A 12,093-nucleotide genomic window follows, 5' to 3' on the forward strand; every position below is an offset into this window, starting at 1 on the left:
GGCTAGGCTAGCAGAGAGAGAAGGGAGAGAGAAGAGAAGAGAAAGAATGGGGCTAGCAAGAAGATGGCGGCTAGGCTGGCAAGCGTGGATGGCGGTTTGCGGACAGTGTGGATCCAGCCTCCAGTGAGAGTATAGTGCCGCCAGAGAGAATATAGTGGTATGACTCCCCTACCTATGGCTCCGTGGGTGTTCCTTTTTGGCCTCACCATATCCTGCGTTCTTGTGTGGGGAGCGGGACCAGAGACCCTGCAGGCCGCCCCGCCTGAAAGATGGCGCAGCGAGCAGGGTCCCCCGCATGACAAATGGCGCAGCGAGCAGGGTCTCCCGCACGACACAGTGCCAATTAAAGGAGATCAGGAGGAAGATGACAGCAGTACCCCAGACAAAATACGAGGGTGGCTTGGACCAGGATGCTGGGAAATGACTGGACTTTGGGTCTATTTTGAAAGTAGAACAAACAGTATTTGCTGAACTGGATATGGGTAGTAAGAAAAAGAATTCAACAGTTTTTTTGAACCTAGGCATTTAGGAGAATGAAGGTGCCATTACTGAAATGATTAAGATTATAAGTGGAACAGGTTTGGGCAGAAAATCAGGAGTTCAGTTTTGAGCATATTAATTTTGAGACGCCTACCAGACCTCTACATGAAGATCTAGCAGGCAACTGGAGATGAGAGTCTGGAGTTGAGGAATGGTTCAGATTTGAAATATAAATTTAGAGGCCATCATCCAATATAGGGGTCGGCAAAGTAGGGCTCCAGGCCAAACCTGGTCCCCTCTTTGCTTTCTAAAGTAAAGGTTCCCAGAACACAGTCGTGCACATTTAGTTACATGTTGTCTACGGCTGCTTCCACACTGCATCAGCAGAGTGGAGTAGCTGCAACAAAGACCATACGGCTCGCGAAACCCAAACACCTAATAAACACATATAAAATAAAAAATTTAGCCCTTTACAGAAAAAGTTTGCCAAATTCTATCCTCCAGATAACAAGATCCCTTAGAGAGTAAGAGAGTGCAGACAGAGAAAGACAGTCTCAAGGACCGGGACATGCCTCTCTTTAAAGATCAAGAAGACTGGGGAGAAATCAGCAAATGATACTGAGGAAGATCAGGCTCAGCAAAGTAGGAGGAGAACCTAGAGAACAATGTCCTGAAAGCTGATTGAAGACAGTATTTCAGGAAGGAGTGGTCATGCAGCTAAGAGGCCACGTAAAACGAAGACAGAATTGACAAAACAGAAGTTGCTGGGAGCATATTGGTGCATGCAATGCTAACTGAAGTGGTTGAAGAAAAACAGAAGAGAAATTGAAGATAGCAAACCCAGACAACACTGTCAAGGAGTTTTACTACAAAAACAATGAGGTGGTAGTTAGAGGGAACTGTGGGGCCAATAGGTCACAAGGCATGCCTTGACCACCCTGCGAAGAGAATCGGTGAGAATTTATAATTAGAGAAAACAAGCCTGTTCACACAGTAAAAGGGAAAAGCCACACCAGCTACCCCATTATCCTGTCCTAAGTATGAACAAAAACCATGGTTCACCAAGAACATGATGAGAACAAGCAGCAGGAAAACACAAATATCGGCAGCAGAAAAACTGAAAGTAGATAACTAAGGAAACAGAAAGGGAACTCATTAAGATACATTCTTAAATTATGAACAAGGTGTTATAAAAATTGATCAAAATGGCATTTTTGTAATTAAAAACATAATAGATGACAGAAAACATTCAAAAAAAGGTTTGGAATTAAAATCCAAGAACTCAGAATGTAAAGAAAAAAGTTACAAAAAAGTATGAGAGGAAAGGTTTGAGACATAGAAGACCATCCAAAAGCTGCAACATCCAACTAACAGGAGTCCCAGAAAGAAAGAACTGAGAAAATGGAGAGGGAAAAAATTTACCCATGAAATATTAGCAGAATTAATGCACACAAATCTTCAAAACAAAACAGCCCAGATGTCTAGCACAATGGCTTAAAAAAAGACAACATCTCACAAAAGAATAATAAGGATAAAGAACTGATTCTAAAAGATTCCAGAAAAAAGAAAATCAAGTCATCAACAAAGGAATGAAGAAACCAGCCTACTCGTCAGCAACACTGCCTCCTAAAAGACCATGAAGCCTTCGAAGTTGGAAGGAAAATTTTTTTGGCCTAGTCTTCTATACCTAGCCAAATATGAACCAATGAAATGTGAAAGCAGAACAAAGAAATCCAGGTGCACAGCTTGAAGGAAGGCCATGTATCCCTCCCAGGTAGGATGTGGGCAACAACATTAACCCACTGAGATCTGGTAACTGAATACTATAAGGAATTAATAACTTTTATCTAATATTATTAAATCTAGAAATAGCGCTAACGCTAGGTTAAAGAAATAAGCATCAGAGGAACTAAAACGGAAATAATTACAAAAGGTTCTCTGGAGACTTTTCATTATGAATCCTCTGAACGACTGGATTTGTTATCATCTGCAGGGATTAATTTGATCTTTTAAAAAATTTTAAAACATTCATAAAAGAGGCTATGAAGATCCCTTATGAGTAACATAAAAAGACTTTGTTTTAGCTGCTCAAATGCTTTTTTTATGTTTCTTCCAGTTTCCCACCTCTGTTGCTTAAAGTTGAACTTAATAATAAGCGACCTTTAACTATGAAATGGAGCAAAGTACTATACCTGCACTGTAGTACTGGAAAACTAAACAGTATTATTCAATAAAGTACTCACAAGAGGGCAGTAGAACCCTCTTTTGTACAGTACTATACAAAAATAACACACGTTGAATTTTTTAAATTCATTTTCATGTCAGCCTTACAATCTTTTCCTAGGAAGCACTAGAGTTGTGACCTTCATAACAAAGTAAGCAGCATCTAGACAGTTAAAGAACGGAAAGCATCTTTCAGCTATGAGGTGTGATTAAACAATACAGTGAATGTTTAAATTAAAAAAACTTATTACAGTAAAAGACGCAATGCCATCAATCCCCCCTCAAAGTACTCCCCCTCGCTTTGAACACACTTATCTCATCATTCTTGCTACTTTCCTAAGCAGTTCTGGAAGTCCTCTCTCATGAGTGTCTTTAGTTGCACTGCCTCAATGTCCTGAATCAATTCAAAATGTTTACCTTTCATGGTCATTTTGATTTGGGGGAAGAGCCAGAAGTCACACGAGGCCAGAGCCGGTGAATAGGTGAATGAGGACACACCGTAATGTTTTTATTTGACAGAAATTGCTGTACCAGAATCAATGTGTGACATGGAGCCTTTCTGTTGTGATCACAAAATATGGTGAATGCGGCTGCTGCCATCCAACAGAAAGGCAGAGATCTTCAATACAGGAAGCCGCGCATCAAACCTTAGTAACAGTGTGTGACAAGTTTCAACTTGTTCAGTGCAGTCAGTCGGGTGTGAGCTACGGTTGAGAGAAGGTGTGTTTTCAAGTGTGCCATAAATCATCCTCCATCAAGACAATGCTCCATGTCACACATCACTTCTGGTATACAGCTATTTCTGTCAAATAAAAACATTATTATCCTCATCCACTTTATTCACCAGATCTGGTACTGTGTCACTTCTGGCTCTTCCCCAATCAAAATGATTCACGACATCGAGGCAGCCATGACAGGGCAACTGAAGACACTCACGAAAGAGGACTTCCAGAACTGCTTCAGAAAGTGGCAAGAATGATGGGATAAGTGTGTTCAAAGCGAGGGCGCGTATTTTGAGGGGGATTAATGGCAATATGTCTTTTACTGTAATAATTTTTTTATTTAAACATCACCGTATTGTTTGATCATACCTTGTACTTTAAATAGTATTCAATGTCTATCCTTAACACTTTTAACACTATTAGAAATCAAAATACATTTCATTAATAGATGTGTGAAGTTGTGAAAGTCGGGGCCCATACTGGACACTACTGCTACCATTCTCTTCTCACTATCCCCTACCTCTATACCCATGGGCATCAATAATGGACTTGGAACACCCCCCATTCTGCTGAGATAGAAGCAAGGTTCACAACAAAAACTCTCATGACAGGGTCTACCAGACACCACCAACCAGCTGGAATTGGGCACAAGAGTTAAAACCCACCCACCATCCCAGAAAGGAAAAATGGATGCTGAAAAAGAGAAAAAAGAAGATAAAAGAAGACTGCAAGACCAATTCAGTTCACTGCTAAAGGACACTTTTCAGGGATTTTCTTAAAAGATCAGGAAACCCAAAGAAAAGTATTATAAAACGTTCTTACCTTTGCTGTACCAGTCTGGGAACCATAGAAAATCTTCACTCCAGACACAAAGACTTCCTTCTTTTCAAGAGAGATGGAACCATTTGTCATCAAATCCCGAGTTGCTTTTAGAACAGATTTATCCTGTGAGTTCTGGTCCTTGAAGATAAATGACTGCACAAATCCGTCAAGTTTGAATCTTTCCTCAACGTCAGTAGGGATGAAAATTAGCACAGCTACTGACCCATTTTATTATTCCCTTAATCTTCCTGGTTGTACTCTTCAAATACAAACCCCTTGGTATAATTAGGTTCTTTAAAGGCAGAACCCACGTTTCTTAAGACCATAATGATTCCCATTAAATATACTGATGAAAGTGTGTACTCAAAGATAAAAACTATACATACTTTCATCCATAAAGTGTTTGACTGGGATAAGAGCAGAAACTTATTTTCTGATCCTTAATTAGTGGAAAGAAAAGAGAAAACTACTACCTCTTAAAGGTGCATAACAGATTTGTTTTTTACAAAGTTTAATTTTTCATTACAAAATCTTTCTGTATCTTCAGAATGAGACATCCACAGCCCATCAAAGAAAAGGTAAATAACTTAGTCCATAGTAACTTAGCCTATAAAAACTGAGAATAAAATTTTTAGGCATTAAAAAAAAAAATGTCTAGAGACCATACATAAAAGTGGTTTAAAGTTCCTTTTAACTTTCCTGCATTTTTCTGAAAGCCTTAGAAAATCTGCACTCTAAATTCTCTATTAAATTGACGCCTTAACACTCTCCTATAAAAAATAACTCTACTTACCTGCTTCCTGATGACAATCTGGAAACAAATCCAAAGGGTAATGCCAAAGGCGAAGGCCAAATATATGTAAAACCTGTTTATCCATAATGATATTAAAGGTGAGAAGTCCCACGTATCCAAAGAAGGAGCTAAATGTAAATGACACAGATATGGAATTTTATTTAAAGCTACATATACAAAGATGTCCATCCTTATTTTACGAATAAAAAAAATAAAACCAACCTCTATATTCATTAAAGCTAAGAAAACCACATAAAATCAACTCTAATTAAAAATAATACACGGTGTAGTAATGCGATAAATTATGAATATATACAGTATATATAGTATATGTACACATATATATACAATATATATATAAACATATACCTTTATTTGGATATAGCATTTGGAAGAGAAGGGAACACAGAGTCAAAACACTTTATGTGTAATTACGAGTTAATTTTGCTTTGCTATGCTTGCTGCATAAGAAAGCTTAAAATACTACTTAAATTATTCCCTTTTTCCTAATTTTATTTTTAAAGACCAATGGTTACTTGTAAAGGGTCCTTAAATTGACCTCACTCCCCAATTTTAAAAGGCGAAGCCTAAAATGTGGGGTTCACAAGTGCTGCTCCACCTGGACAGGTCCTCAATACACGTGGGTAAGGAGGGGACAGGGGGATCAGTTTTCCCTGCCTTTTACTTGAGGTTAGAAGCAAACAGTCTCGGAAGGGTCTTGGGAACGCCACTCCGCCCGTAGAGGGTCTCAGAAAAACGGTTCCTGCCCCCCCACACACACACACACACCTCGCGCGCCCCCACGAATCCTCCCGCCAGGGCCCTTACCCATTCTCCTCAGAGCGCGGGCTCCGCGGCCCGACAGGAGACAAGCACCGCGAGCCTGAAACACCTAGAGGCCAGCCTCGGTACCGCGAGAGTGTCAGGACGGCCTCGCAGCGGCAGCTGTATAACCCGAGACCGCAGGGCCGGGGGCAGCACGCCACTCGCAAGCTCGTCCGATTGCCTCCGAAGGCGCCGGGGCGGGCGCAGAGGGGAGCCCCACAGAGCTCGGGGCGGGGCAGCGGGCGTGCTCCCGGCCCCTCGGACGCCGGCACCCAGGAGGAAGGGGCGGGTCCGGAGAGAAGCAAGGTCAAAACAGGGACGGCATAGGAAAAAACGGGGACGAGGTGGGCAGAGGGGGCGTTGAAACAGGCTAAGGTGCTCCTCAGCCAAATGCAATCTGTGGGCCCGTTTGGATCTGTTGCAACACTACGACTGTAAAAGGGCATTATGTAGAGGAAATTTGATTATAGACTATTACATGATATTAAGCATGCAGGGTGTATTTTAGGAGGACAGACAAGAATTTAAAGCTAAAACCTTATGATGATTTGCTTTAAAATACTCCCCAACAAAAAATGAAGGAAAGAGAATGAAACAAGAATGGCAAAATGTTAATAAGTTTTGTAGCAGATTGATTGGTACATGGGCGTTCATTACATCTTTTTCTCTGTTTTTTATGTTAAAATTTTTCCATCAAAAAGGTTAAGATGGGTGTGAACCTCAACTCTGTGGAACTATGAGACGCCGACGCTGTTTCCACCCGGTCTGCAAACATCAGCTCCACCAGCCAATCAGAGCTCTTTAGCTCATTAACGAAATTACGTCAGGTAGACCTTCTCTGGCACCGAACGATGTCGTAAAAGCCACAATGCGCAGGCGTTGTTCCTTTCTTTTCCTGGTCCGGCCTTCGTATCACCTGACGCCTGCGCAATAAGTCAGCCGGGTGTGTTGCGGCGGCCGGTTAAAGCCGAGTTAGTCGCGGCGCCGCGTACCCTGCAGGCGTTTCCGTGCCGCGCGCCTCCGGGTCGTTACAGCAAGGCGCAGGTGGCCCTCGGGCCGGCGACGCGTGTCTCTCTGGGCTCGCCAGCTCCAAGATCTGTGAGCAGCAGGGATGTCGATCTTCACACCGACTAACCAGATCCGCCTAACCAATGTGGCTGTCGTTCGCATGAAGCGCGCCGGGAAGCGCTTCGAAATCGCCTGCTACAAAAACAAAGTCGTCGGCTGGCGGAGCGGCGTGTGAGTGACCCTCTTCCTCCGGGCCCTGACTGGAGTTGGTAGCCTCTGAGGCGGCCTACCTCTCGTGGTCGAGTGAATGGCCAAGCTGAGGTCTTGTCAAGGAAGGAAATTGAAAACTTATTACTGCTGTGAGCGTGAGAAATCGCTGTCCTTCCCGAGCTTAGCACCTAACCCAAGCGTTCCTTTTTTGTTTGGTTTGGGGGTTGGTTTTGCTTTGCTCTGATGCTGTCACAAAGGCGGTAGCCAAGAAACCGCCATAAGTATGGTCCTTTTCCCAGAATAATGATACAGGCAAAAAGCCTAGTTTTCCAGATAAATACTTCCGTAGTTAGAGTACGTGTGACGTCGCAGATATTAGCAGAGTAGCTTCGCCGAAGTGCGCAGTGTCTTCACTACTGCCATCTAGGGATCGGTATTCTGCGGCGGCAGCCAGACCCGGACCTCCCAGCCGCCAGTGTTGTATACATCCACCCGCTACGGTTTTCTCCAATGAGTATATACGAATACAAATGTGGTTCTGAGCTTTTGAAAATGTTTCCTCAGCACTGAGGGTCATTTAGCAGTATTTGTTGTTTCTCGCTGTTTATATCTCTGCCATCTTGTATTAAATGTGAATGGATTTCCAAGTTTCAAGTGTATTCACTTAGGACTTTCTCTCCTGTTCTCACAAGGGAAAAAGACCTTGATGAAGTTCTACAGACCCACTCAGTGTTTGTAAATGTTTCTAAAGGGCAGGTTGCAAAGAAGGAAGATCTCATCAGTGCATTTGGAACAGATGACCAGACTGAAATCTGTAAGCAGGTGAGTTTTAACAGCTGCAGCATAACTGACCCTAATATCCATTTGTAGTGTAAGTATTTAGAGGTATGTTAAACTTTTAAGTCTTACTATTTTGGAGTGAACAGTTACCACACGATAACTTGATCTGCACAACATCACTTTTCATAATTTAGGACAAGGATTTTTTTAATTGAAGTATAGTTGACATACAATATTATGTTAGTTTCAGGTGTGCAACATAGTGATTCAACATTTATATACCTTACAAAATGATCACCACAATAAATCTAGTAACCATCTGTCACCATACATAGTTAGTACGTGGATATTTTTTGCCAAAGCCTCCAGAAATTAAGTTTTCTACTAAATTGCCTTATTTTGTCCATTTGTGTATTTTTCATGTAATATTACCTGAAAAGTGAATCTCTTTTCAAGTATTTCATCATTTAGACCCTTCTGCCCCTGCCCATTCTAATCCTAAACAAGTGAGATTTTAGAACACAAGATAATCCAGTGCATTCTTTAGACAAAGTTCAAATTATTACCTGTATTTCAGTAGCTACAAAGGATGAAATTTATTTTCTCCTCAGTTATTCTTGTGGTTAGTTCACAAATAGTGTGTAATAAAGACATTGCTTTCTTAAATTTGTTGGGAATTTTTAGATTTTGACTAAAGGAGAGGTTCAAGTATCAGATAAAGAACGGCACACGCAGCTGGAGCAGATGTTTAGGGACATTGCAACTATTGTGGCTGACAAATGTGTGAACCCTGAAACAAAGAGACCATACACTGTTATCCTTATCGAGAGAGCAATGAAGGACATCCACTATTCAGTCAAAACCAACAAGAGCACAAAACAACAGGTTAGTAGTTGTTTTTAATGTCATAAAAGTATGAAAGTTTTCTCTGAAGAAATTACTAAAATAATTGGTCTATAATAATAAAATGATACTACTTGGAAGCAAATAGGTAGGTTTTGGGGAGAAGGGAGGGAAAGGACATGTATTATAGAGAGGAGTAATGGAAGTTTTTTTAACTAAACACACATATACGTAGGACTCTCTTCTTATCCAGATCAAACCTTTAAATATAAAACTTGAAGTTTTAAAGTCATTATAATTCTGCTTTTTAGATTTTTTAAATTTTACGTATAATTCACATACCATAAGTCACCCATGTAAAGTAAACATTTCATTGGCATGTTAACAAAGTTTTGCATCTTTTCCTAGTACCTAATTTGAGAACATTTTCATTACCCCAAAAAGAAACCCTGTACCCATTACCAGTCACTCCTCCTTACCCCCTTCACAAGCCCTTGGCAACAATAAATTTCTGTCTCTGTGGACTTGTCTATTCTGGACATTTCATATAAATGGAATCATATAATGTGGCCTTTTCAAGGTTTATTCATGTGATAACATGTATCAGTACTTCATTCTTGCTATTTGTATTGTTTTTGCACATATTAACGTTTTTATGACTGAATAATATCCCATTGTATGGAAATACCACATTTTATTCATTCATCAGTTAATGAATTGTTTCCACTTTTTAGGTATTGTGAATAACGACTGCTACTATGAAATTCATTCCAAGTTTTTGTGTGGACAAGTTTTCATTTCTCTATACCCAAGAATAGAATTGCTAGGTCATAGTATAACTCCATATTTAACCTTTGGAGGAACTGCCAAATCATTTTCCAAAAGAGCTGCACCAATTTACATTCCCACAATCAATGTTCAAGGGTTCCATTTTCTCCACATCCTCACAATATTTGTTATTGTCTGCCTTTTTTATTATAGCCATCGTATGTTTATCATTCTGGGTTTAATTTGCATTTCCCTAATGACTAATGATTTGAGCATATTTTCATGTGCTTACTGACCCTTTGTCTCTGGAGAAAAATCACTATTCAGATTCTTTCACCACTTTTTAATTCAATATGTGTCTCTTCATTATTAAGTTGTAAGAGTTCTTTATATATTCTGGATACTAGTAACTTATCAAATGTATGATTTGCTAATATTTTCCCTTCTACTAATTTGCTAGTTTTTCCCATTTTCAGTTTCTTGGTAGTTTTCTTTTTGAAGCACAAAAGTTTTTAATCTTGAAGTCCAAGTTACTCACTTTTTTATGTGGTTGCTTATGCTCGTGTCATATCTAAGAAACCATTGCCTAATCCAGCTAGATGGAAACTGATTCGTTTTGAATACTTTATGAAATAAGGCAGGAAAAGCAGCAAAGAAATTGCAAACATTTTCAATTTTGTCTTGATAGGCTTTGGAAGTGATAAAGCAGCTAAAAGAGAAAATGAAGATAGAGCGTGCCCACATGAGACTTCGGTTCATCCTTCCAGTGAATGAAGGAAAAAAGCTGAAAGAAAAGCTCAAGCCACTGATCAAGGTTATAGAAAGTGAGGACTACAGTCAACAATTAGAAATTGTAAGATTAAAATATTCTTATTTCTTTACCTCCATGTTACCAAAATAGTTTATTCTCTAATCATAAATGTGTAACAAACATTTAGAAAGTGTAAACAGTAAGAAACATCTCACCTAGAATTCAGTAAAAATGTTAAGATCCAAGTAGAATTAAATTGTAGTTAAGCACACTTTAGGATTTGTTTTTCTAGTTAAATTATTCATGATCATATCATGTTGGTCATATGACAGATCATTAACCTCCTTGTTTAAAGACTTATCCAGATTTTAAATGAAAGAATATATTTTGCAGGGAGTCTTATATTATAAGGAAATTGGAAATACTAGACTAAAAGTTGGTCAGCCTCATGTACCACAGGACATTTTAAAGAAGCAGCAAAAACATCGTGACTTTGAGTCCTCACCCCATAGCTGGAGACATAGCGTAAACTCAGCTTTCTGCAAATTTATGTCTCTACACTGTGCATCTTCTTTAGAAATAAATGAGGTCTAGAGGATTGTTGAGCATCCACTCTAGATATGAAACAACACATCTAACACTCTTTGAAGGTCTAAAATCTTTTTACAACTTATGCATGGTTTCTACATAGGCCTTCAAGCCTCTTTCCCTCAGATGTGGATAAAAAGAGGTGATTTCGTTGAACTATAAAATCTAATGCTAAGTTTTTGTATGAAAAGAACCATAGTCTTCTAATCCAACCACTTGGTCTTACAGCTGAGGAATCTGGATAAGTCTGTACACAAGGAAGTTAATGTCTTCTCACAGGAACCTAATGCATCCTTCAGGGCAGAGACCAGACTAGAACCCCGTCTGCTGCCCTGTACATCGATCATCTGCTCTATTGTGCTGAGAACTGTAGTACATAGTAGTGATAGCTGGGAAGTATTGTGTTTGTCTTAGAGGAAGGTCAAAGCTGTGTTCATTCTATTATACTGCTCATCTTCGTATGGTAAACAGCTGTGTTACATGTTTCAGGTGTGTCTGATTGACCCAGGCTGCTTCAGAGAAATTGATGAGCTAATAAAAAAGGAGACAAAAGGCAAAGGTTCTTTGGAAGTACTCAATTTGAAAGATGTGGAAGAAGGAGATGAGAAATTGGAATAACATTCATCAGTCTCTTCAGCTTTAAAACACTAAAACATTTTCATTTCCCGCAGTCCTGTGTTCTTTCTGTGGTCTGCCAAATACTTGCTCAGACTATTTGATGTTTTCCATGTTTGTGTTAAACGTGTACACAAAAGATTTTCCTAAAGAGTATTATAATGGGTGGTTAATTTAGTTTTGCTTATAAATTGGTGTTTTAGGTAAAAATGAAAAATTCAATATACAAGTCCAGAGTTGCATTTTGCTCCTCTCTCATGCCTTTGTAGTTTTCCAAGGTGAAATTTATTTGAGGCAGCTCCTGTGGATAAAAAGTTAAAATTTCGTACATTATAATGTTAATTTGGGGAGGATATGTCTGTATGACAGAGGGAGTATGTGCTGAAAAAGAAAACATAATGTCTTATTTCCATTTAATGAAATGCATGTAATGGGTAACTATATTGTGGCCTAATATAAAGCTTGGATGATGACTTCCTGATTATCTGAAAAATAGATATGATGACTGTGCAGGACTTAAATAATTTTCACTGAACATGCTGCCTAAACTAGATTATTCTCGGTAAACAAAAATAGTCATTTATTTCTAATTCTTAAAGTTTATGATATATACTAATATAGCTGAAATTATATGTAACCAATAAAACCACTCTATTTTTGTTAAA

The 12,093-nt window shown here is 39.4% G+C and overlaps 2 protein-coding genes across 5 annotated transcripts in view; one reads left to right on the plus strand and one right to left on the minus strand.

The window, feature by feature from the left end:
* Window positions 1–6,085, minus strand: part of LOC109437491 (S-adenosyl-L-methionine-dependent tRNA 4-demethylwyosine synthase TYW1-like) — a 246,138-nt gene extending 240,053 nt beyond the window's left edge. For 2 of the 4 annotated variants that reach the window (XM_074328473.2, XM_074328477.2), the window contains exons 1-3: window positions 5,869–6,085; window positions 5,041–5,168; window positions 4,248–4,400 (exon numbers count right to left, since the gene is read on the minus strand). In XM_074328473.2, the coding sequence (XP_074184574.1) occupies window positions 4,248–4,400; window positions 5,041–5,168; window positions 5,869–5,872 (285 nt within the window). In that variant the 5' untranslated portion in view covers window positions 5,873–6,085. The remainder of the gene's footprint in view (window positions 1–4,247; window positions 4,401–5,040; window positions 5,169–5,868) is intronic. The other 2 variants (XM_074328475.2, XM_074328474.2) reach the window with 2 other exon arrangements.
* A 45-nt stretch (window positions 6,086–6,130) lies between these two features.
* Window positions 6,131–12,093, plus strand: SBDS (SBDS ribosome maturation factor). Its single transcript, XM_019717613.2, has 6 exons — window positions 6,131–6,171; window positions 6,567–7,104; window positions 7,776–7,905; window positions 8,548–8,748; window positions 10,163–10,327; window positions 11,303–12,093. Exons 2-6 carry the CDS (start codon window positions 6,977–6,979, stop codon window positions 11,429–11,431), a joined length of 753 nt encoding a protein of 250 aa, XP_019573172.1. The 5' UTR covers window positions 6,131–6,171; window positions 6,567–6,976; the 3' UTR covers window positions 11,432–12,093.

This window comes from Rhinolophus sinicus, chromosome 3 (assembly GCF_057876585.1).
Source record: "Rhinolophus sinicus isolate RSI-liver-muscle chromosome 3, RSI-T2T, whole genome shotgun sequence".
NCBI classification, from domain to species: Eukaryota; Metazoa; Chordata; class Mammalia; order Chiroptera; family Rhinolophidae; genus Rhinolophus; species Rhinolophus sinicus.